General features: G+C 40.5%; 1 protein-coding gene across 1 annotated transcript in view; it reads left to right on the forward strand.

Annotated features, from left to right (window-relative positions):
• The window catches only part of LOC148978233 (sacsin-like), a 30,441-nt gene extending 16,885 nt beyond the window's left edge, over positions 1-13,556 (forward strand). The window contains exons 5-7 of the mRNA XM_089133546.1: positions 302-1,730; positions 1,827-1,915; positions 2,020-13,556. Of these exons, the coding sequence (XP_088989672.1) occupies positions 302-1,730; positions 1,827-1,915; positions 2,020-13,043 (12,542 nt within the window). The 3' untranslated portion in view covers positions 13,044-13,556. The remainder of the gene's footprint in view (positions 1-301; positions 1,731-1,826; positions 1,916-2,019) is intronic.
• The last annotated feature ends 12,565 nt before the right edge of the window (positions 13,557-26,121 follow it).

Raw genomic sequence — 26,121 nt, forward strand, 5'->3', positions numbered from 1 at the left:
CCGTGGGAAGCTCGAGCACAGAAGACCTGACAGCTGCGTGAACAACACACTCGACGAGCTGGAGCTGCTGAAATATGCGCATGCCCTTTTTTTTGCATTTTTCGGAGGGAGTGGTTGATGCAAATGTGTGGGTTAGTGACGTCTAAAACCCAGCTGTAGTCCCAATCGAGTCGTTTTTGTAGGCAATATACTTCCTGATTTTTAAAAGACGATATCTCTGCTTACACTGAACTTTCAGCGCTGCAACTTTGCAGATACTGTTCATGCAATAATAATAAATATTATTATTGTTTATTTACAGATTTGCCATGTGTATTCAGTTCTGAACACCTAGCCATTTTTGACCCTCAAAAGAAGATGTTTGGAGATGATGAAGAAGGCTATCGATGGTCTTTGGATGATGAAGAGGACAGAAAGAGCCTATTGAACTTGAGAGATCAGTTCCAGCCCTTTCAAAACGTAGTCAGTCATGTCGACAGTTGTTCCTGGGAGAAGGTCATCAGCGAGGAGCAATACTTCAAAGGAACGCTTTTCCGCTTCCCCCTGCGTAATGAGGCTTCTGAGATCTCCGATAACTTGTATGACTCCTCAAAAGTTACGCAGCTTTTTGACAGTTTCATTGCTGATGCAGACATCAGTCTTCTCTTCCTGAGAAATGTGTCATCCATCACTTTGTTGCATATTGACACCAATGGCTTCTGTCACAATAGGCTAAAAGTGTCAGCATCAAATCAATTTAACAATGACCTTTCTCATGTCAAGCAGGAATCATTTGACAGAAAAACTTGTTTCAAAACTGTATCACACATTCCCCATCAAATGGAAGGAACAAGGTCCCAGTGGCTTGTGACATCTTGCCTTCTGAAACATGGATATAAACCAGAGATTGACTCTCTAGCCAGTAAGCTGAGCTTCTACCCTCAAGTTGATGCAGCTTTTCGAATTGATGAAGACAGATCACATTGCAATGGGCGACTCAGTTGCTTTCTGCCTCTTCCAAACAATGAATCAAACAAAACTGGGCTTCCCATTCACATCAATGCTTGCTTTGGCCTGACAGATAATCGGAGGTTCATTAAGTGGCAAGAGGAGGATCAGAAAAATGATGAGTCTGCAAAGTGGAATGAGCTACTTATAAAAGATATTCTTCCTCATGTTTATCTTATGATGATCCTGGATGCCATTCAGTTATCCAGAAACTCAACCCTGCCTGCTGCCACTGTGTACAATCTTTGGCCTGACCTATCCAAAACTGTACATAAAGACCGATGGCATGAAGTTGCAACAGACACTCTGAAGGGTCTGTTTGAATACAAGATCTTCCACCTTGCCAAAGATGAAAAAATATGGGTGTCTCCCTCAGAGGCAGTTTTTCCAGTCAACAATATATGTTCTGACACGATGTCTGCAGTGTCAAGATTATTGATTGCTGAAGGAGAGAACCTGGTCACAGTCCCACAACATGTTTTGAAAGATGTTCAAAAAATCTTCCCTGAAAAAGATACCTTGACATGGGTGACTCCATCTTATGTTAGAAATGTCCTTCACAGAAGTAAGGCTGAAAACCTCAGTAAAGATGACAGATACTCTCTTCTTGAGCTAGCTCTTAGTGATGAGAAGTACACAGAGCTACAAGGTCTTAAGCTTCTGCCTCTCAGTGATGGAACCTTCACTTCATTTAGCAATGAAGAGCAGAACACTGTTTTGATCGACAATGAGAAGTTTCCAAGGTAAGGTGTGATACAGTTTTCTCTTTCCTACTTGAATTATTTTGCGTTCATATTTTGTATTAAAAGTACTAATAAGTCATTTTTTTCTTTGTTTAGAACATTGCTGCCATTTTGTAAAGAAAGATTTATACCCAACGATCTGAGCCATGTTTGCACTATGCAACTAAGAAAACTAGCAACAAAGAGTAAGACAACTATTTCATATATTTTATCAGGAGTGGTTATAAAATATTTAATAAATATAATACATGTTGTGAAATTTGGTCTTGATCATTTCACTTTTTTTCAGGCACATACAACATAATAAATTTGGATACTAAAGATGTTGTTGCACTCACCAAGAAGCACTTACCCATGGACTGGACGGTGACCCAAGGTCATGTGACATGGAAAATGGCAGAGAATCATCATCCGCCAAAGAGCTGGCTGGCTGAATTCTGGAAATTTCTCAGCACTGAATTGATTGAGTTAAACAACTTCATTGATATGCCTTTAATTCCACTGGAGCCTCTAAAGAGTTCTGGCAATTCTGTACTGTTAGCAAGGTTGCAGAGAAACACAACATTGATTTTTCAGAGTAGCACAGTGTCTAGCTTGTCCAATCATGTTCAGAATGTGTTAAGGATGGTGGGATGTACAGTCATAAAAAGAGATGAGTGTCTTAGACATCATGACATTGAAAGGTATGTTCTTCCTGCTTCACCAAGAAGTGTTTTACAAGTCTTTGTGAACTCACACAGAGATCAGGTCATCAAAGGCATTGACTCTGCTTCTTCACGTGAAAAAGAGGAGTTGAAAGTGTACCTCTCTTCTTTGGACTCTTTATCAAATGCTGAAAGGAACTTGCTTTCCATGTTGCCAATCTTCAGAATGATGTCTGGGAAATATGTTGCAGTTCAATCAAAGCAAGCAGTTGTTTCGACCACCAAACCAGCTATTCCAGATGATTTGCCAATGCCTGAGACCATTGTAAAGTGTGCAAATGAAGCTGATCGCAGACTTTTGACTCTTCTGAATATTGAACTCTTAGATGCCGCTAAGTTGGCTGTTCGTTTGGTTGACTCTATTGAGAAATCCTCTTTCAAAAAAGGAGAGGAACAGACAGTAATGACCTGGATATTAAATAATGGTAGAATTCTACTCTCACAAAGTAAGCAGCTGCTCATGAAAACTAAAAGTCTCAAATTTATTGAGACAAATCACGGAGAACAGAAACATGCCTCAGATGTTTTTGATCCAAGAAACAAGACATTTCAGGATCTTTTCGAGGCAGACTGCTTTCCCCCACCTATTTACACAAAGACAGAGGAAATGCTTCAGAGTCTGCAAAGCCTTGGTCTAAGGACTGAGCAAAAAGAAATATCAACAGCAGAAATACTCCAAGTCATGAATTATATTGAAAAGCTTTGTGTCCACTCACCAGATAAGGCATTAAAAAAGGCACATACTCTTGTTCAAGTACTGAATAATAATGATTTCCTTTCCAAATTCACAAAGGAGCAGGTTAAAAAGATAATGCAAAAGCAGTGGGTTCCCTGTGAAAATCCAAAGTTTTTGAATGGAAGCATTTGTAGAAATCTTAAGAGAGGTCTGTATAAGCCGACTGAAGTAAGAGATTCCAAGTATTCTTCAATTGTTGGATATGTAATGCCACTTACCTCTGAGCTAACAGGACATATCTGCAAAATTCTTGGACTTCATGAGCCCCCTCCTGCTAAAAAGGTCTTGGAGAACCTCTCTGCACTGAGATCAATGGCCAACCCAAATTCAGATTTTCAGTTTAAAACCGAGCTGCACAATATTTACAAGTTCATGCAAGACAACATGAGAAATTTCGCAGATTTAATGGATGCAAAAAGCATCCCTTGGATATGGAATAAAAGTGAGTTTGTCTGTCCTGGAGATATAGTTTTAGCCTATCCACCTGAATTGGATCTAAGCCCCTACATCAAGAAAGTGCCTGAAGAGTTTTTGCAATATGAAAACCTGCTAACAAAATTTGGTGTGAAGAAAACGCTGCATGAAGAGGAGATTGAAGACATACTCCATGACATAAAACAGAGAATTGACAGCAGGCATCCTCCTCATGGAGACTTGACAGAACTTAAAGTGTCAGTTGCCATTCTTGACTGGATGCGAAAGAATGAGAGGCTTTTGAAGGACAGTACCCCTGTGCCTGTCATGGCACAGAGTCAAAACTTTACTCTGCAGCCTTTGTCCAAAACAGTCTTCTGTGACATCAGTGCCGAAGGGCTTGATGACCTGAAACAAGATGATGAGGAGTTCTATGTCATTCATGAAGAAGTTCTACCCATCACTGCAAAATGGTTGAAAGTCCCATTCTTAAGTACTCGCATCTTAAAGCCCCAATTCATTCAAGCAGAGCAAGAGTCCTTTGGTATAGAACAATGTGGACAATCTGAACCAATTACTCAAAGAATTAAAAACATTCTTAAAGAGTATGATGAAGAAAGTGACATTTTCAAAGAACTCCTACAAAATGCTGAGGACGCTGGGGCAACCACATGTAAATTCCTCCTTGACTTCAGAAAACACAAAGACCCCCCTGAAACACTCTTTGATCATGGAATGGCTCTCTGCAATGGACCATGCCTTTGGATCTTCAACAATGAGCTTTTTTCACAAGAAGACTGGAGAAACATTGTCAAGGTGGGATCAGCATCAAAGGAAAAAAAAGTTGAGATGATTGGAAAGTTTGGGCTTGGATTTAATGCTGTTTACCATGTGAGTGATATTCCTTCGATTTTGAGTGGAAAAAGCCTTCTTATTCTTGATCCAAATGTCTCCCATTTGGAAAAGCACATTCTCAGCAATGGAAACCCAGGAATTAAACTTGACCCATTCCAGGAGCGTCTGTTCAAAAGGTTTCCTGGACAGTTGAAATCTTATGAAGGAATTTTTGATTGTGATTTGTCAGTGCAAAACAGCAAGAAAGCTTACAATGGCACCTTGATTAAATTACCATTTCGCACTCTGGAAGAGGCCAACAAGTCAGAGATCAGTTCAAAGGTATATGATGAGGAGCGAATTAGGAGTTTTATAAATCATTTGACTGACAACTCACAAACACACCTACTGTTTCTGAAGAGCATTAGATCCATGTCCCTTCAAATTATCCCTGAAAACGCATCAACTCCTCCAAGGAATGATCAGATTCAGACTCCTCTCAAAATATCCAGAGAAGTCATGAATTCATTTGCTGTCTCGAATGGCACACGTCTCCAAGAGATCGAGAACACCTTCAGAAATAGTGATATCAAATGCCTTAACATTATTGATGTCAACAAAGCACATATTGTTAAAATAGTTCAGGATAACTCAGATAAATCCCTCACCCAGTACTGGCTTTTGTACTCATGTTTTGGGACACAGGAGTCTTTGCAAATGTACCAGAGAAGAAATAAAACAGAACATTTGTTTTCATTTCCAATTGGAGGTATCGCTGTACCTTTGCATAGAGAGGCAAAAACTAACATATGGTCACCTGATGAAAGCCTGAAGCATAAAGGTCAGGTGTTTTGCTTTCTTCCTCTCTCAGTTGATACGGGTCTTCCAGTCCATGTCAATGGAACTTTTGCAGTCACATCTAATAGGAAAAGTCTATGGGAAAAGGGAGTGAAGTCTGAGTGGAACAAAGCTTTGATGAAAGATGCTGTAACCTCTGCTTACATCACTACATTGCTTGAGCTGAAAAAAATGGCCCAAAATGGACATATCCAGAACTATAACTTCCATACATTCTGGCCTAACACAGAGACAGTAAGCAAAGCATTTTTACCCATGGTTGAGTCTTTCTACTCATCAGTTGTGGAGAATGCCAATGGAAAATCTCTGGAGCTTTTCAGCAATGGACATAATTGGTGTTCTATAGACAAGGTGAGATTTCTGAATCCAAAAATTGAGCAGAGCCGAGTAATTGGAGACATTGCCATGAAGGTGTTCTTGAGCTTGGGAGCTTCATATTCCACTGTTGTTTCTCTCCCATCATGGGTAAGACAGAGTTTCTTTGATTGTGGTTTCGAGCCAGAGATCAAACAAAGAACAATCAACTGGCCTGAGTTTTACAAAATTGTTTTTCAGAAATTGAGTTCTGTGGACACACACAGCAGAAATACTCTTGTGCTGAATGCCATTGACTTGAATGATCCAGCTGTTGATGACCTACTGAAAAGCTACCCTTGTATACCAACGCAGAGTTGTAAGAAGCTTCAATTAATCAAGAGACTTGTGAATCCGTCTGGCAAAATAGCTTGTTTGTATGAACTTAAGGAAGGACGCTTTCTTGAAGGAACAGAAAAGGACTTTCTCTCACCAAAAAGGATTCAACGACTTTCAGATTTGGGAATGCTGAGTGACCGCCTCCCTTTAGAGGATATCATAGAAAGAGCTGGGAAAATATCCAGTGTTTGGCAACTGGATAAATCTGAATATCGTAAACGTCTTCAGTGCCTTGTAGAGTCAATGAAAGACTCCTCAGAAGATGTGAATTCTCTTCACTGGCACACACTGTCTAAAATACCATTCCTTCCTGCCTTAGTTCCTTCAGTTCAGCAAAACAAGAACACCACCGTTCTTAAAAAACCCTCTGAAGTTTATAATGACAGTTGTCAGAATTTAGTAAGCATGACAGAATTCACAGTTGATCATTCAAACCTTCAAAAATACAATTATGATCCAGTTCTCCAAAAATTGAGAGTACTGACAAATCCACCAGTTGAGACGGTGCTTCAGCAGCTGTTAAAAGCACACCAACACTGCAATGCATTTGAAAATACTGCTCTCTTCAACATGGCTCACTCTTGCTATGAATATCTCAACAAATACTTGTTGGAACAGAAAGATCCCAATCCCATTATTGGTCATTCAAAATCATTTCCATTCATTTTTATTGAGGATCACTTTGTAAATGTGGGGTCAGTGGCCAGAAGTGAACAATTTGAGGTGAAACCGTATCTCTATGTGCTTCCAGGCATCTTCTCCAAATTTGAGAGGCTATGGCATTACCTTGGCATCAAAAAACAGTTCACAAAAGAGCAATTTGTTGCTGCACTTCATAAAATGAAGGCTTTAAATGGATCTCAACCTCTTTCCATGTCAGACCTCCATAAGTGTGTTGCAATACTCATAAAAGGGCTGTACAAAATCAAAGTTGAAAAGCTTACAAACTGTCTCATACCTGATAAGAGAGGTGTGTTAACATCTTCTAAAGAGCTGAGATTTAATGACAGCCCATGGATGCCTGTCTCAGCTGGTGTCAAGCTCGTCCATGATCTGATACCTCGTTCTGTGGCCTGTCATTTTGGTGTAATGACAACAAGACACCATACTCTGAAAAATCATTTGGTCAGTGGATTTTCCCTTCATGTAAAAGAATTTGGACAAACAGAGAAACTAACTGTCCGAATAAAAAATATAATTGATGCATATCCATCTAAGAAGGATATTCTGAAAGAGCTCATTCAAAATGCTGATGATGCAGAGGCAACAGAAATTCACTTTGTGTGGGACAAAAGAAAACATAAGACAGAAAAGATATTTGGAAAGGAATGGGAACTGGTTCAAGGCCCGGCTCTTTGTGTGTACAACAACAGAACATTTACTGATGATGATCTGCAAGGTATTCAACAGCTGGGGGAAGGAGGAAAACATGGCTCTTTAGGGAGAACTGGAAAATATGGACTTGGCTTCAATTCTGTGTATCATCTGACAGATTGTCCATCTATCCTGACTGGTGACAAATGGCTCTGCATTTCTGATCCAAATCTAAAATATGTGGAAGGTACAACAAAACAGTCCCCAGGCTGCATGTTTTCAATGGAAGAGGAATTTAAAAAATCTTTTGAGGATGTTTATCATACCTTTCTTCCAGAAATGTTTCCACTCGATTCTGGAACCATGTTCAGGCTCCCTCTCAGGACAGAGAAAATGGCAGAAAAATCTGAAATATCTAGACGTGCAGTCACAAACCTTGACATGAAGGAACTTTACTATGCCTTGACTGAAGATCCTGAAGGACTAATTCTCTTCTTGAAACACATCACAAAAATACAGTTCTTGGAGATCAGTGAAGATGGAACACAAACAAAATGTCTTTTCGGAGTTGAAAAGACATACCCAGAGAAGAACATGGTAAGCAAGGAAAACTTTCACAGCCATGTTCGAGAATCCCTGATGTCAGGTACAGCAGAACCCTGCAAAACCATCTACATCATGAAAATCTCATCTGGAATCAAACAAAGTCAGTGGGTCATTGCAGAGAGCTTTGGTTTCTCGAAACAAATCCATGAGAGAAAAATCAAGAAAGATCATTTTAAAGTTCCTCAAGCTGCTCTTGCTGCATGTTGGGAAAGCTCATTTAACCACACATTTACTGGCAGGGCATTTTGTTCTTTGCCATTACCTGGAGAAACTGGTTTACCAGTCCATGTGAATGCAAATTTTGAAGTAGATTCTTCTAGAAGGGACTTGTGGAAAGAGGATGGTGCTAGTCTGAAGACTGAGTGGAACCAGTCACTGAAAATAAACATCATTTCACCACTCTATGCTTACCTCCTGTTAGGTCTGTGTTCATTCATAAAGAAGGATACACCTACAACTCTTGTAGTCCTCAAGTCAGAGCTAGAGACTTCTTGCCTTAATTATTTTCCATGCATTGCACAGAAAGTAGACAAAGTCTGGCATGAGATGATCCATGAGGTCTATAGATCAATCAGCCGATGTGATCTTCCTGTTATACCCACTGTACACGCTGTTTCTGTTGAGTCATCACATCTCTCACTACAGAAATACACAGTTACCTGGTGCAGTCCATCTGATCCACATTCAGCAGATTGTCCATATTTTTCAACTGATGACCATAAAGGAATTTTTGAAATTTTAGATGACATCGGGATGAAATTAGTGCCAAACACCTGCAAAATGAATGAAATAAAAAATAATTTCAAATCAGCAGGTGTGAATGTGACAGAAGTCAGCCCTTCAACAGCGATTAACTTCTTGAAGCAAAGATCGCTGAACGATCCTTCACAGACAACAAGTAGTTTGCCTTTGCCCATCAACCAGACCTTGATCAAAAATAAAAGAAGATGTTCAAAACTTCTGAGCTTCTGCTTGACAAATGCCAATGAGAAAAATGTGCATTACCTCAATGGGCTGCCTCTTCTACTCACTGAAGATCAGGTGTTAAGAGTCTTTGACTCGAAATCCCCAAAGCTGATATCAAGATTTAGCAGTCTTTTTCAAGGACACCACAAACTGTTTGCAGATTATGAAGTCATTAGAAATCACATTCAAATTCTACAGAAGGGAAATTATATTAAGGGACTAACAATTGCCATGGCAGCACAATACTTGAAAGGGAAACTTGAGCAACTCCTCAGTCAGTCATTACCTGATCAAAGGTGCCAGCTTTACAAAGCGGAGACAGAGACGGTAAAATGGCTGAAAACATTATGGAGCTTCTTTGAGGATCAAGAGCAATTCTACCAAAATGAAAATATGAATGTCTACAGTGAGATAAAAAAGCACTTTGATGACAGTCCTATTTTACCAGTCATTTGTCCCAGTCAAAATAACACACATTTCTTACAAACAATGGGGAACGTATCGAAAGTGATTCTGAAGCCAGATGAAAAAATTGCTTCCATTCTCATAAAACTCGGGTTCATGAAATTAAACATCAGCTTTTTCATTGATTTCAAAGACTTACTTTTCAAGTATATGAATCCAGAGCTCCTGCAAACAAGAGACAGCAGTGCTGTTTTAGAAGAGGTTTGTCATGTACCTCATTCACAGTTTGAGAAGCTGTCTACAGATGAATGTGTAGATCTTCAACGCTTCTTACAGAATGGGATCAGAGATTCCAATAAAAGGAGTAGACATGTGGGCATGCTCAAGTCCTTGCCCCTGTTTGAGTCAATAACTGGAAAGAAGGAAAGGATTGATTTACACAGAATGATTTTCATTCTAAATACTGAGCATCAGAATGATTTTCCAAACTTGTACCATGTTGATGGATGTGACTGTATTTTCCTCAAGCACAGCTGGATAAACTTAGAATTGTCAGAAATTCTAAGCATTCGGATTCTAGATGATCTGGAGTTCTGTGTACGGTTTATTCTTCCTTCTGTGCACATTATGAAAGAGGCCAAGTTGCTTGATTTCATGAGGTTATTAGTGAAATTTAGACCAGTGGACTGTAGGATTGTCTCTGCATTGAGAGACGTCCGATTTATTCGAGACATCCATGGCTCTCTTCAGGTGGCTTCGTACTTCTATGATTACAGTGTACCCCTTTACAGGGTAATGCTTCCAAAAGAGAGATTTGTGCCAAAAAAGTTTTGGGACAATTTCCAAGGTAAACTTATTGAAGCACATCATCTCTTGAAGGACCTTGGATTGAAACATGAAGTGTCTGATGAGCAAATCATTCAGTTTTCAAAACAAATTGAATCTGAAACAAGAGGAAACACTCCTCTAGATGTCCTTAAGGAAAGATCAAATCTCCTGTTTAGGATTGTTTTGTCAAAGAGTAATCACAAAAACTCAAATTTACTGAACAGAGTTGCTAACATTAAATTCATCTTCCCAGTGCAAATTCAGAAAACACTTTGTGATTATCACAAGGCCTTTGCTCAAGAGAGGGAAGTTGTTGCAATCAGTGGATCATTGATTAACAGAGACAGTGATCACCATTATCTGATATGGACATCTATGCCAATCCTACCTTCAGAACACTTCTCTCCACATCTCATAATGAAACTGAAGGATGTCGGAGCCTTGGAGACTCCACCCCTTGGACAAATAGCTGCTAATCTGAAAAACATCTGTACGTCTCAGTGTCACACTGACACATTGCTGGAAACAAGAAACAAAGTATTTAGCAAATCATATGCATACCTGCAGTCAATCAATTTTGATGCCTCTTTATTCTCAGACCTCCCCATTATCTTGGTGGAAAACAGGACAAAACTTGTGAAGGCAAAGCAGACAGCACTTGTGATAAACGATGATCTTGAGTTTAGGCCTTATTTGTACCGCATTCCATCAAAGTATATGAAATATGAAGACTTCTTCAGGAAGATAGGTGTAAAGGAGAGGCCCACCGTCAATCAATATATCACTGTTCTTCAAGAAATCTATTCTGATAGTTCTGACAAAGAGAGCCTTCAGCCAAATCAGCAGAAAGCTGTGAAGCGTGTTGTACAACAGCTGTTTTGCCTGCTGAAAGAGGAACAGAACAAAACCTCTTTCCGAAACAACCCACTTTATCTTCCATCAACAGACGGAAGACTCTATGAATCCAACACTTTGTTTTTCAATGACACAGTCTTCCAGCCTGCAAGACTTGAGGGTCCTTTGGAAACCAAGCTGAAACTGCTGGAAAAATTAAACTGCTGTCATCTTGGAAGTGATCACTATGAACATCAAACATTGTTGCAGTTGCTTCCTCAGCAAGTTCGTCCAAAACTTCTCTCGGATGTAGTTTCTGAAAATCTGGAGGAAACAAGTGTCCAATATTGTGATGAAGGGGGATGTGAATTTAGTGGCTGGTTTGATAAACACTTGTCTTCTGCTGCATTTCTTCATGGACTAGTCTGTCTCATCAGAGAAGACAGCAAAGGTGGGATTTCACAGTCGAAAGCTGCAGGAAAGTGTGAAGAAATATTTTCTAAGATTCAGATTATCTGTTGCAAAACTCTTCAGACTAAACTTCTGTTAAACCATGAGCCAATTGAAGGTAGTAAATCCAAAACAGATGTTTATGTGAAAAGAAGGAAAGATGGATGCAATTTCTACTTGAAACACAATGATGACATGGTCCCCAAAGTAGTAAATGAAGTGAATATGTGTCTTACAAAAGAAATCAATGCTCTTCTCAAGAACTGTCTGACCACCTCAAGCCTTCCAGTCCTTGGGCATCTTTTGCTGTGTGATAACATGAAGGATGTTGAGAAAACCTTGGCAAATCATGGCATTCATAACAGTGGCCTCGAGGAAGGACATGATGCGTTACCGAAACCTGGATGTCTCATACCTGAAGAATGGCACGACTGCCTTGATATGAACTTCCTCAACAACTTTGAAAGTGGAGAGTATGTTGGCTTCAGCAAGGACGAATTCGGTGAATATTTCTATGCCATTGTTATCAACCGACTGGATGATCCACTGGGACAAATAAGACAATTTCCTGCCAGATATAAAATACAAGTTGGCATTGATGACTTCATTGAAGTAAGCTCCCTTGACCTTTACCAATTTAAACGAGAAAAGAAGGCAACTGTGTCAACAAGGTCCACTTTCACCGATATAGAACGTCTTTTGGCATCCAGACCTCCACCCAACACAGGGTCTACTTGTACAGCTATAGAACGTCTTTTGGCATCCAGACCTCCACCCAACACAGGGTCTACTTGTACAGCTATAGAACGTCTTTTGGCATCCAGGCCTCCACCCAACACAGGGTCCACTTGCACAGATATAGAACGCCTTTTGTTGTCCAGACCTCCACCCAAAACATTCTTTCCAGGGACATTTGAAGAAATCAAAAGAGAAATTGACCGAAGCTTAAATGAAATCTGGAATATGTCAAATGAGGACAAACAAAAAGCCATTAAACGTCTCTACCTCCGGTGGCATCCAGACAAGAATCCAGGCAACGAAGAACTTGCCCATGAGGCTTTCAAATACCTGCAGAAAAGAATTGAGGAACTACAAAAAGGGAAAACTGCACATAGCACATCCTCAACCAGGAGAGACTTTCGAGATTTCTATGACACCTGGAACACAGAGGCAGGAAGACACAGGAGGGGGCGTGAGAGATTCTATCAGAACTACTCTAGAAGACACTATAACTTCTGGTCATACCACAGAGAAACACCAAGGCCTAACAGAGGAGAGGCAAAACGCTGGTATGAACAGGCTCAATGTGACATCAGAGCAGCTCACAACGACACTGGAGGAGATTGCTCAGAGTGGAGTCTGTTTAAGGTGCATCAGGCTGTGGAAAAAGCCCTGATAGCAGCAATGTACAGGAGAAGTGGAGAGCATCCCAAAAACTGCTCAATAACTAGCCTTGCTCAGCAGGTTTCCCATTACAGCTCACAGTTGACGGATCTACCAAACACTGTGAGGCAACTGACTGAACTTGGTGTCGATGGCAAAAAAACGCAGTATCCGAACTATCACCAATTTCCTCACATTCCAAACAAGCAGTTCAGCGTTGATAATGCTAGAAGTGCAATGGATATTGCAACAAAGCTTTTAGAAAAAATAGAAGAATACATTTCTTGAAGTAGCTTGAAATTACAGACTATGTTCCACTGAGACGATCGTTAGGATCTTTTCAAGTAACAATGCTGATCTTCTTTTTTCATCTGTTTAGTACTGCTACCATACATACTCAAAAGTTCTTAACTCTATGTAATCATGTTTTGACAGTTCTGTGTCTGGTTCTTTTCTAGCTTTCTGTTATATTTAGCAGTTATATTGTATACTGGGCATTCTTATAGCAAACAGTAGAGCAATGCCGAGGTAATGGGTTTGATTCCCAGGAAAAGTATGAAATAAATGTATATCTTGAATGCAATGCAAGTTACTTTAGATAAACATATCTCTGCAAAATGTTGAATAAATTTGACATTAGAATAAAAATTTCAATGTAAATCATTTAAAAAAAAGCTGTCAACCAAATATTCACTAAATGACAGAACTGCAAATAAAATGAACATTATCAGTCATACAATTCCTGCAATACATGCTGCTGTATATGCTTTACAATCTTTGCAGCAAAAACATGTAATGAGTCTACTGCAATATAAAATATCGTTACGTCGTGGTTACGTCGGTGTATGAATGAGTGTATGAATGGGTGAATGTGAGGCAAAATGTAAAGCGCTTTGGTGGCCATTAGGTCTATGAAGGCGCTATATAAATCATTTGTCATACACCATTTGTCCTTTATTTATTTCTAAAGAAACACGACAATGTATAAAATGCTCCATTACCTTGTAGCTTTTGTTATGGCCCCGTAGAAGCAGTTTTAGTGAAAGTAGGCTAACGATTGCGTCATACCCACACGACTCTCTGTCGCACAGTAGAGAGATTACCGTATGGACAGGAGGAGAAGCTCGCGCGCAATCGGGAAAACGTGGAGGCAAAATGACAAAATAATTAATCAGAATACCTAGCAGAATTGTCTCCTTCTCCAAGCTCATGGACAGCTCCTACTCACACTCTCCGCCTCTGCATGTTTCGGACGGGAATGATTCAGATTTCTCATGCCACAGCACTAGAAGACAGACAGGTTGCTCACGTCACATCTACGTCGTCAAGCTCTGTTTGAGTCTGCGCGTCATAGCTGTCAACATTGAACATTGAAAATAAGGGAGTTTTCCCGGAATCCATCCCCAAAATAAGGGATTTTTTTTTTTTGCACGATTCTCACCCACAAACTTTAAAAAATAAAGCACAATCCTTAAAAGTCTAAGGTGTTCATAACTAGCCTATGTGTGAGAGAGAAAGAGACAGTGTCATTTAAAGGGAAAAAAAATCTACATTTGGATTAGCATGTGTTGCTCTAGCATTTGGACAACAATTTCAACATTTAGCCTATCACACATCTTCCAAAATCCAAAAATTAGGGAAGTGGGCTGTCTGTTTATTTTAATTACATTTACACATTTTGTGTAGCTTTAAAGAGCCTATTTAGCCTGATGGTGGACCATCACTCAGAAGACACACTATCTTTATATCCTCCTATAGGCCCAGAACGTTTTTTTTTTTTCAAGTTTTTTTTTCTTCTTCATGTAATCACATTGTTAAGAGCTTAAGAAACAAATGGGAAAAAAGAAAATATATTTTATTCATATATTTGAAAATCTATTTATAATAATTATTTTTTGTTTAAATTACATTGATATCTGAATTTATGTAAAAACCTAGACTTTCAAACATCAAAATGTAATGTATTAATATGTATTCGAGTACAAAATTACATTCAGCTAGCCTAAACATCGTTTCCTATTTTTTATTTATTTTTATTGCCTGGAAACGCAAAGAAATTCCAGGCAAAGAAACAAGCCTGCCTGTCGCGTGAAAAATAGGCGTCAGTTCTATTTCTAGCATGCACGCGTTTTCTGGAGACGCGCGTGTCACGCAGGCAGCGTGCAATAAAAACGGACACGCCACGCAGCCAGTGTGTCTCCGGCCAGCGCGCGCGGCACCGCATCCGAGGATAAACGACTTCAAGCCGAATCTGTCCGAGCCCGTACGTCTCACACAATCAGAGAGTAAAAATACGGTATATTTTACGGGAAAATACTCAAACGGGAAGATAGCGGGAAAAGAGCTCAAATACGTGAGAAACCCGGAAAAAACGGGAGGGTTGACAGCTATGCTGCGCGTCAGGGACAGAAGTGCTAAAAAATCGCCAAAAACGGGCTTCAATCATCTCAATGGAGTTCCAATGAGATCGCTCTGTCCATTTCTTTTACTGTCTATGTGTGAAACGGGCATGAGAATTAACACGAAGCGCACACGATCGTTGTCATGTTTATAATGAATGTTTATAAAATAGATCAAAATATGATCGGAGGGGGGCTTTAAAAGTAATCAGCAATATTTTTAAATTTATACGATGTTTAATAGGCAGCCAATGCAGGGTTGACAGACCCGGGCTAATATGGTCATACTTCCCGGTTCTGGTAAGAACTTTTTGGACTAGCTGAAGTTTGTTTATTAAGCGTACAGGGCAACCACCCAGTAGAGCGAGGTGTCATGAACGCATGATGTCATGAACGCATGAACTAATTGTTCCGCATTTGTCAATGAGAGCATATGGCATAATTTAGATATATTTTTAAGATGGAAAAATGTGTTGTTTTTTGCGCAAAAAATGCGCAAATCTTGTCTCATTTACGGTTCTATGAATAAGCCAATGAGCCCCGTCTCCACTCACTCAGAGATCCACTGGTTGACGATCACATGTTGATCTAATTGGTAGGTCGTTTGTGACGTCAGAAACACCAACGATTTCAAACCGTGTTTTTAAGACTGCATTAAATTCCATTTACACACTGACTAATAGGCAGGAGACAGACACATTATAAATATAGCAACACATTACTAAATGCATAGATAGAAATATAGACAGATAGATTAATGGATACCGCTGGTATTGTATAGTGGTACTGGGGCCGCTGGAGGTAAAGTCTGGGTCAGGCTGGGCCGCATCAAGTATTCCACAAAAATAGTATTCAAGTATTTCAAAAAAGGAGCACAACTGATCCAATCTTCTCAATCATTATTATTAACGTTTCTTCTGAACTGTTCCTCTGAATTTGAACATTATTTTCTGTACATGATTGGTTCTTCATGAGCTGTCCTTCTGACAGTTGAAGTTCATTTAAACTTTCTTTGTCTTTTCCTTATAACACATCTTTGTGATGCTTATCCCAGATAGCAAACTGACATTGAATCAACGTGGAAATATGACATCGAAACAACGTTGATCTGACATTGTTTTGCTCATCGAATTAACGTTGAACCAACGTCAGACGCGTCATTCTTTCAAAACTAACGGAAAATCAACTTGAAATCAACGCGTTGTTTCAACGTTATGAAAGCAAACCAATTTTCGATTTCATTTAGCTTTGAAGAATGCCGCGTCTGACGTTGGTTCAACGTTAATTCGATGAGCAAATCAACGTTGTTTCAATGTCATGAGAGACGTCGTTTCCACGTTGATTCAATGTCAGTTTGCTGTCTGGGATATTTGCTCATGTCCTTTTTATTTTCTTTATCCAACATAGTACTGTGATATTGAATGCTTTTTTGGAAGGCACTTTTCCATTTATTATACTTAAAAAAACAATTATTGCTTTTGAAATACAAATATTTGTAGTCATGTCTGCCGTCAATTTGAATTCTTTCTACACATGTATAGTGTCTCAGGCAAACTACTGACTTAGCGCAAATCAAAGCAAACCTTCTTATCAACCTGTTGGACGCATATTACAAGCTCAAAATGATTATTCTCACATTGTTTTAGAGCAGGGATCTCCAACACGTCGCTCGCGAGTTACCAGTAGCTCGTGGCCTGATTGTTGGCAGCTTGACTTGGGCCTGTTCACATATCACGCTCACATATTTTGCGCGCACTCAAGTTCGTTATTTCAAATGTAGGCGCGTGGTAAGCGCGCTCATAATTGAAGCGACACTATTTTTTTCCAGACGCACTTCGTGGTTGTCTATGACAACTATTGACAACAAACCCACCGTAAGCTGTCATGAGACTATCTATGGTAGCCCATAAGGGATAATAATAAATTTTTTTAAAAAAAGTCAAGTCGGAGGCCACAAAATATCACCCTGAGGCCCGCGGGCCGCGAGTTTGAGACCACTCTGTTATAAAGGAACAGGCTCTAACATTTGAAAGTTATTAAACAACATCGCATGCTGCATTTCAAATAAAGCACACGCCTGAAACAGCTGTAATATAGACCTAAACAACGAACGATTGAGTGAGACGTTTCAGATATGCCCAGGCTAGCCTTAAATGCTGTTTCCAGAGGCCAGACGCGACGGACGTTAGAGAATCAGGAGCATCTCATTATAGACCATTTCACAAGATGTAAACAACACTGGTCCAGAAGCACTTCCTGTTTCAGTTTGTAACGGTTTTCTTTATTTCACATGTAAAGAAAACATCTTAAAGATGTTTGTTTAACTTTTTGATTCAGTTTTAAATGTTCTGTTGGTTGTATTTTATCCCAGCTTTTATGTAGTGTTAAAAAACTGAAACAGAAAGTGCTTCTGGTTCAGTGTTGTTTACATCTTGTGAAATGGTCTATAGATCAGCGGATCTAATCCGCGCGCTCGTAGCCTACGCTACAGTTTTTTTTTTCTCTCATCAACACTGAATAGCCTGTTCATCAGTGGTTACAGCCGATTTCAAGCAGGGACACGATTTTGCATTCTATACAGCCTGATTATATCATTTTTAAGTTGCATATCCTGCCTCCAGTTTTCCTCAAATTGACTAATTAAGAGACGATATTTGACAGGTGTTCTGACAATTCATGCTACCCATCGAGATTTCCTACTTACCGGTTATGCGCATGTGCAGACTCACAGTTTTTTTTGTTTTTTTTTTACAAAAGTTACATTTTCCTGTTATAATGTATAATTTCCCTTTAAAAAATGCTTACTACCAGAATATTTGTACGGAAAGCCAGCTGAAAAGAATAACTGAAAGTTTCAGTTACTATAAGAAAAGGTGTACTTTGACAAGTCAAAGATGAATATTTTATGATAATTTTTACTTTTCACACCGTTTTAAAAATAAAAACAATAGTCTACAGTATACAGTAGCTACTCATAACTTAGAATTGTATTAGAATTGTATTTCATACGACTTTAATCGGCATTCTGTGATCAATTCGCGCTACGGTAGCATTTTTCGACAAGGCAGCAAAAATCGACAGAACACCGGCATATCATCAAAATGTCCTCCTCTGCCGGTCACTTTGACCAGCACGTTTTTTTTCTAGCAGAAACTCTGATACACACACACACACACACACACATATATATATATATATATATATATATATATATATATATGAAGAGTTCAGATGCAAAAGCCTCTAAATGCCATTTGAAATTTTCTTCTTTAATGATGATTTTTATCAAACTTGCATATTTAAGTTCAGTAATTTCACTTAAATAACAATTAATAGGTAATTATCATTGCCATTTAAGTGAAATTACTGAACTTAAATATACAAGCTTGATAAAAATGATCATTCTAGAAGAAAATTTCAAATGGCACTTAGAGGCTTTTGCATCTGAACTCTTCATATATATATATATATATATATATATTATATATATATATATATATATATATATATATATATATATATATATATATATGTAACGGAGTTTAAAAGAATGTTTATAAATTCATGTATAAATTGGGAAAACTCGACATTGGCTGTTACGTCTCTTGCATCAGCGTGCGTACTGTCATGGGCGGAGCTACGTCACCAGCAGCAGACTCTCATATCTCGTGCTGCTGGTAAGTCGCATTTATAAGCGCTGTGTCATAAAAATGAGTTTATATAGTCCTTAAGTGCAATGGATGGATTTTATATTACACACAAGTATACATTAAACCGTTCGTTACTAATTTTGTCAGTCGAGTTGAATATCTGTGATTCGCAATGATAAAATGACGTGTGTGTGTGTATGGTAATCCTCTGACGAACTCTATTTATTCTCATTTAAGATGTCTTGAGCAGCGTGATGCATTGTTAACCTGCCTTTGTTGGTGTTTGTCCCAGGTATGTTTTATTCGGATTTGTCGCGTTCTGTGTGAAGTTGTTTTAGTTAATTTGAGTGTTAGCCCTAACTCACGTGTCGGCACACATGCTCACACGTGCTCGCACGTGCTGATCTGTGTAACCGTGCCATTTAGGGTCTATGCTCATTTTCAGTGTTTCATTTAATTATGTAAAATGATGGTTATTCAAGATTATACTTCTCTGTATCTGTGAAGTGATAATGAGAACAGAGAAAATGATTTATATTTTCTTTAATGTGTTTTATTTTGGTTTTTACTCCACTATATGTTCACGATCACCCTGTAAAAATATTAGTGGGCAGACTCTCATATCTCGTGCTGCTGATGTCTTGAGCAGCGTGATGCATTGTTAACCTGCCTTTGTTGGTGTTTGTCCCAGTCTGTTTGTCCCAGACCCAGTAAAGTGCATCTGTGAGTAACCATCCACCTGATCTCAGTGTGATTACATCCGCACAAGAACACACCAGTCACATTGGTGCCATGACCCGTTGTTTCTTCAATCAAGATGGCTCCTGAAGCGACCGAGGGTTCATCTTAAAGTTTCCGCTGGAGTCAGGTGGACACAGTTTTGCTCAGGAACGTTTTTTTAAGAAAAGACACTATTTTTATATAGAGACATTTGCATTTAAGCGACTTGCAATATTTGCAAAGGACAATTTGCTATACAGTGAATTGCAAATTCAAAGTTTTTGATTTATTGTATTCATTTTTTTTACGAGTACTGTTGTTCATCATGAATGATAACTGTCACACTCCAGTCTGTAGAAGTAAAGGTAGAGGATGGGGTTTATTGAGAGTGCCAGAGTCATTACAGTTCAGTGGGCCTGATGTACAGAGTGACGCTCATGTAGTCGTAGATAGTCACAGCCCAAATTCAGATCCATTGGGTTTTGAGGGCCCATCTACGAGTTATGATTCACAAAATCCGAGACAGCAACAGGGTGTGTTTTCGTCTACTCCATACCCTAATGCACAGCCCCCAAATGTAGTCACCGCTATGACTGACATAATCAGCCAGGTTGGTCAGCAGATTGCTGATAGCATAGTCAACAGACTAAGCCCGACACACAAAGTTGACTCACCTTCAGTTGATGATTCCACCAGAAGTGTAACTGCTGATGGTGCAGCTTCACAAATGATGGACCTGATGCGAAGCCAGTTGTCTTTTTCCAAAAATGTGAGAGAACCTCCTAGCTTCAGGGGAGGAGTTTCTGATGCTGTTGACTTAAATGAGTGGATAGACATCATGAGAGACTATATTAAACGCAATAATTTGAGAAAAGAGCATCAAGCGGAAGAGATTATGATTCACCTAAGAGGCAAAGCAAGGGACGTGGTCAAGTTTGGCATAAGAAACTGTGACATTGACATTGTGCATAACCCTGATGCGATCTTTAGCATTCTCAGGAAACACTTTGAAGCTGCTCCTTGCTCTCCTCTCCCGCTGGCTGACTTTTATTCCACCTTACCCAGACCAGATGAAGATGCCTTTGAGTACTGGATCAGGCTAAACCGTGCTGTTGACATCGCTGCTGAGCGTTTGAAGGAACAGGGTAAAGTACTGGATTGTCCTGGAACCGAGGTAACCCGCATGTTCATCAGACACTGCCCATGTAAAGAGCTTGCAATCACCTTTCGGTCTAAGACAATTGACGCATGGACTGTGCGAGAAGTTCAGGATATTTTGAATGAGTATCACTCAGATTCCAGTCTTGTATCCACAGTAAGAAAAACAGCACCCACTAAAATACCTGTGAACAGAACCGAAGTGGAACTGTCATCTGCAGCACTTCCAGCTCCTTATGATGTTCAGCAGTCCAAGTCTCTGGAAGCATCTGCATTGGAGCGTGTCATGAGCTTACTGGAAAAAGTCCTGTTAAGAGAATCTGACAGCAAAAAGCCAGGTACACGTTTGAAGCCCAAAGTGAGTCTTCCAAGAGTGAAAGGCCTCAATGATCTGCCCTGCACTGTCTGTTCGAGCCCTGATCATTCTGGGCTCACGCATTGTCTTGACAAGAAGTTGTGCTTTCAGTGTCACTCTCCTGATCATTCCCGCTTTGTCTGTCCTGAGAGGGTGTCATCACCCTCTTCCCAAGGGCTGGGAAACTAGAAGATCTGCGTTCAGAGGAGGACAGCGTGGATCGTGACTTTATTCCTCCAACCCAGTGTTGTATGGATGATCCATCCTCAGTTTATAGTCTTTCTAGTTCCGTTGAGCCTGCAGGGCCAACTGTAATATTTCAGAACACTCACAGAGTACAGCGAATTGATAGTCTGTTTTACACACCAGCGACACTATGGGGCGACCTTCAACTGAAAGCTATGGTTGACAGTGGCTCCATGGCGTGCACGATGAGTGAAGCTGCTGAAAGTCTCTTGTTACAACACAAGCCAAATCTACAAAAGTTTCCTGCTGGTGATGTTGTCATAATTGGTTGTGGCGGACAGCGTGTTACCCCAAAAGTGATGTATGAGCTTGAACTCTCAGTTTACGCATGCAAGATGGTTGTTCCAGTCTTAGTGGTTCCAGGCCAAACCGACGATTTGATTCTGGGCAGCAATGCTATCAAGTGGCTAATTCAAAAAATGAAAGAGACTGATGGATACTGGAGACTCGTGTCCAACACAGTTAACTCAGAAGATGTTGAGTGTCACCAATTCCTATCTCTGCTTTCTAACGTGGAAAGATGGAAGGGTGAAGACATGCCTGATAAAGTGGGCACAGCTAAGTTGAAAGAGAAAATAGTTCTGGAACCACACCATGAACATCTTGCTTGGGCTCAGCTTCCTGAGTCAACTTCTGTTTCTGTAGGGAGCACAGTCATTGTCGAGCCTACCCTGTGTAAATGCCGTCCAAGGAACGTGATTATAGGAAGAGTCATCACACCTATGTGGGGCAGTAGATGGGTGCCTTTCAAGATAATGAACCCTACAGACAAAGTTATCGTCATTAAGAAAAACAAAAAGATTGTGGACGTTTTTACCTGTATCGCCGTGGAGGAGTTGTCTACAGCCGAGTCTTTGAAGTGTAACGTTCAGTGTGCTGCAAGTTCTACAAGTCATGTGCGAACCAGTGATGAGAGAAGAAACGTGCTGGATAAATTAGGACTGCAGGATCTGAATCTGGACGCTTGTGAAGTGTCAGAGGAATGGAAGGATAGGCTTCTGAATCTCATTGAGAAGTATGAGTCAACCTTTTCACGTGGAAAAATGGATTGCGGAGAAGCTACTGACTTTGTTCACAAAATCCACTTGGTGGACGAGAAGCCCTTTCGACTCCCTTATCGACGTGTAGCCCCCAGCCACTATGATAAGCTGCGCACTGCCTTGAATGAGATGGAGGTTAAAGGCATTATAAGGAAGTCTCAGAGTGAATATGCATCTCCGCTAGTATTAGTGTGGAAAAAGAATGGTGACCTTCGGATTTGTACTGATTTTAGATGGCTGAATGCGAAGACAGTGAAGGACGCTCACCCACTCCCACACCAAGCGGATGCACTCGCAGCTTTGGGAGGTAACGTTTTCTTTTCGACAATGGACTTGACTTCTGGCTTTTATAATGTTCCCTTGTTCGAAGAGCATAAGAAGTACACCGCTTTCTCCTCTCCGTTCGGCCTTCATGAGTACAATCGTCTACCTCAGGGTTTGACCAATAGTCCGGCTACCTTTATGAGGATGATGATGTCCATTTTCGGGGATGAGAATTTCACAAGTCTTCTCTGCTACTTGGACGATCTGATGGTTTTTGCTCCAAGTGAACAAATAGCTCTTGACCGGTTGGAACTGGTCTTCTCACGCCTGTCTAAACACAACTTAAAGCTAGCGCCGAAGAAGTGCATGTTCCTCAGGAGATCTGTCAGATTCTTGGGACACATTGTCACTGGGAATGGTGTCCAGACTGACCCAGAAAAGGTGAAGGTGATTAGTGACATCCAGACTACCGATCTCATGGAAGCAGATGGCGTGACCCCTTCTCAGAAGAAGATTCGTTCTTTCCTGGGCATGATCTTGTATTATCAGCATTTCATTATCGACTGTTCTGCTAAGGCAAAACCTCTTTTCAAACTTCTATCAGATCGTTCAGAGAAAAGACCTCAGAGAAAGTGTAGCCGTGTGAAGAAGCCGCTCAGTGCTGTGAAACTCTCACCCGTGGATTGGACTAGTGAGTGTCGAACTGCTTTTGAGTCTTTGAAGCAGGACTTGTTGCACAGTGTGACTCTAGCACACCCAGATTTCAGTCACGACTTTATTCTCTCTGTTGATGCTTCATTTGATGGGATAGGAGCTGTGTTATCTCAGGTGCCGCCTGGAGAGAAGGTTGCACGTCCAGTTGCTTTCGCCAGCAAAACACTCTCCAAGTCTCAGATGAACTACCCAGCACATAGACTCGAATTTCTGGCTTTAAAGTGGGCTATTTGCGACAAGTTTAGCCACTGGTTAAAAGGGAGACATTTCACTGCATGGTCTGATAATAACCCACTGACGTATATTCTTACCAAACCCAGATTGGACGCGTGTGAACAGCGATGGGTGGCGAAGCTTGCTGCATTCGACTTTGACCTGAAGTATGTGCCAGGCACAAAGAACATTGTTGCAGATGCCTTGAGCAGAGAACCCTTTGTCAAGTCTTGTGTTAGCCATCGTCTGTTGAAAGAACCATACGTGTCTCTCTTGGATGAGGTAAATGGAGTTGTTACAGGAACCGTGCAAGATGCCTTTCGTGTCACTAACAACTGTCAGAATGTCGAAGCTACTGGTAATGGAACTGAGAACGAGCTAGAGGATAACGCGAATGACTCGTGTCCTGGATCTGTTGATGCTGCTGAAGTTTCTGCTGTTCTAGGTGCTCACTGCGATGGTGGAGTCAGTCCATTGCCCGTGACAAGTCCGACGTCACTCCAGCTTCCTGATGAAGACACATCTGTTGCAATCCCGTTCTCAAGACTCTCGAATCTCCAAGAGTTGGACAATGTAGTTGGTAGAGTCCTCCACTATGTTCGGAGACATAAACGTCCTTCAAAGAGTGAGAAAGTAAAGGAACCTAGCTCTGTGACAGCCCTTTTGAAGCAGTGGAAAAAGCTGAAGGTTCGTAATCATGTACTGTACAGAGTCAAGAGGGATCGACTGATGAACAAGAAAATCTTTCAGTATGTTGTACCAGATTCCCTGAAGCATGACGTCCTCCGTGGTGTCCATGATGCAGCTGGACATCAGGGTGGTGCAAGAACTCTCTCTCTAGCAGCTGAAAGGTTCTTTTGGCCAGGAATGAGTAAAGACATCAAGCTCTATGTGAAGAACTGCCAGAGGTGTGTTGTTGGAAAAACCCCTGAGCCAGATGCTCGTGCGCCCCTTGAGCATATTCGCACCTCTGAACCTATGGAACTAGTATGCATCGACTTCTGGAGTGCTGAACAGACTTCAGGGAAGGTTGTCGATGTCCTAGTAGTGACAGATCATTTTTCTAAAATGGCACATGCCTTTCCTTGTCACAATCAATCAGCCAAACAAGTTGCACATCGCCTTTGGAATGACCTCTTCTGCATCTATGGATTCCCAAAGAGAATACATTCGGATCAAGGTGCAAACTTTGAAAGTAAGATCATTAAGAATTTGCTTGAGATGGCTGGTGTTCAGAAGTCGCACACTACACCATACCACCCCATGGGTAATGGTATAGCAGAACGTTTCAATAGGACATTGGGCAATATGATTAGAGCTCTTCCCGAGAAATCTAAGGCGAGGTGGCCACAGCTTCTAAGAACTTTAACCTTCAGTTACAACTGTACTGTGCATGAAACCACTGGGTTCGCCCCTTTCTATCTCATGTTTGGGCGTATTCCGAGATTGCCGATCGACATCATGTTTCAGCATGTCCTTTGTGATGAGAAAGTGGTCAGTCACCATGAGTTTGTCACTGCACTGAAAAGAGATCTGAGCGCAGCTGGTGAAATAGCCCGGAAACACAGTCTCAAAGAGCAGAACCGTCATGCCGTTCTTTACAATCGGAAAGTCAGAGGTTCATCCTTGCAAGTGGGAGATAGAGTTTTGCTGGCTAACCGTGGAGAGAAAGGCAAGAGGAAAGTCTCGGACAAGTGGGACTCTGTTTTGTATGAGGTTCAATCAGTGAAACCTGAGATTAATGTGTACAGGATTAAGGATGTTCAGAGTGGCAAAGAAAAAGTGGTGCACAGAAATCTATTGCTGCCAGTTAATTTCTTATCATGGGATGACGGTGAAGAATCAGTTCGATCAGATTCTACTGATGCTACCTGTGGAAGTGCTCTTGAACCCGCTCTGATGGATGATTCGGACCCTGTTTCAAAGACATCAGAATGGTTACTGCAGATGGATGGAACGCATGCCAGTGAAGATCTGCAAGATGCCAGTTGTGGTGATTCAGATATGTCTGATGAGATGACTCCTGAGTGCTCTGGCAATGATCAATACAGTCCGGAACCTGAGCATGTTCCTCAGCTTGCTGGAAGTGCAGAAAATTTGCCTGCAGCCATACCAAATGAGTACCCCAGTTGCTTGCCTGAGCCTGATAATAGACTTGACCCTGTCATTTGCAGTCAACCCACAAGTACTCTTAGGGACCACGTCACTACACGATTAGGGAGATCAGTTAAGCCCCCTAACAGACTTATTTGTGAGATTGACAGTCAGAAAATTGTGGAAAGTGATTCGAAAAGTGATCCACAAGTTATTTTTCAAGGAACTAACTTTGTTGTTGAATTGTTAAGGAACATTTTTGTTTAAAAAGTCTGAGTCTAAATAATGAGTCATCTAAGAGTTAATTGTTTAGAGAATGACATTGAAGTGAGTTTTTCTTGACTCTGAGAAGAGTTTGTTGTCTCAATCAAAAGATATTTGAAGAGCAGAGATGCATTTGTAATTACTAGGAGCGTGTAGACTGCACCTCCTATAGTCTGTGTTAAGTGTGGAACCTGGTACCATTTCATTCTTACACATTTCCTAGGGAAGAGATAAATTCTGACTTACTGT

This window comes from Pimephales promelas, chromosome 7, assembly GCF_988280905.1.
Source record: "Pimephales promelas chromosome 7, fPimPro1.hap1.1, whole genome shotgun sequence".
Classification (NCBI taxonomy): Eukaryota; Metazoa; Chordata; class Actinopteri; order Cypriniformes; family Leuciscidae; genus Pimephales; species Pimephales promelas.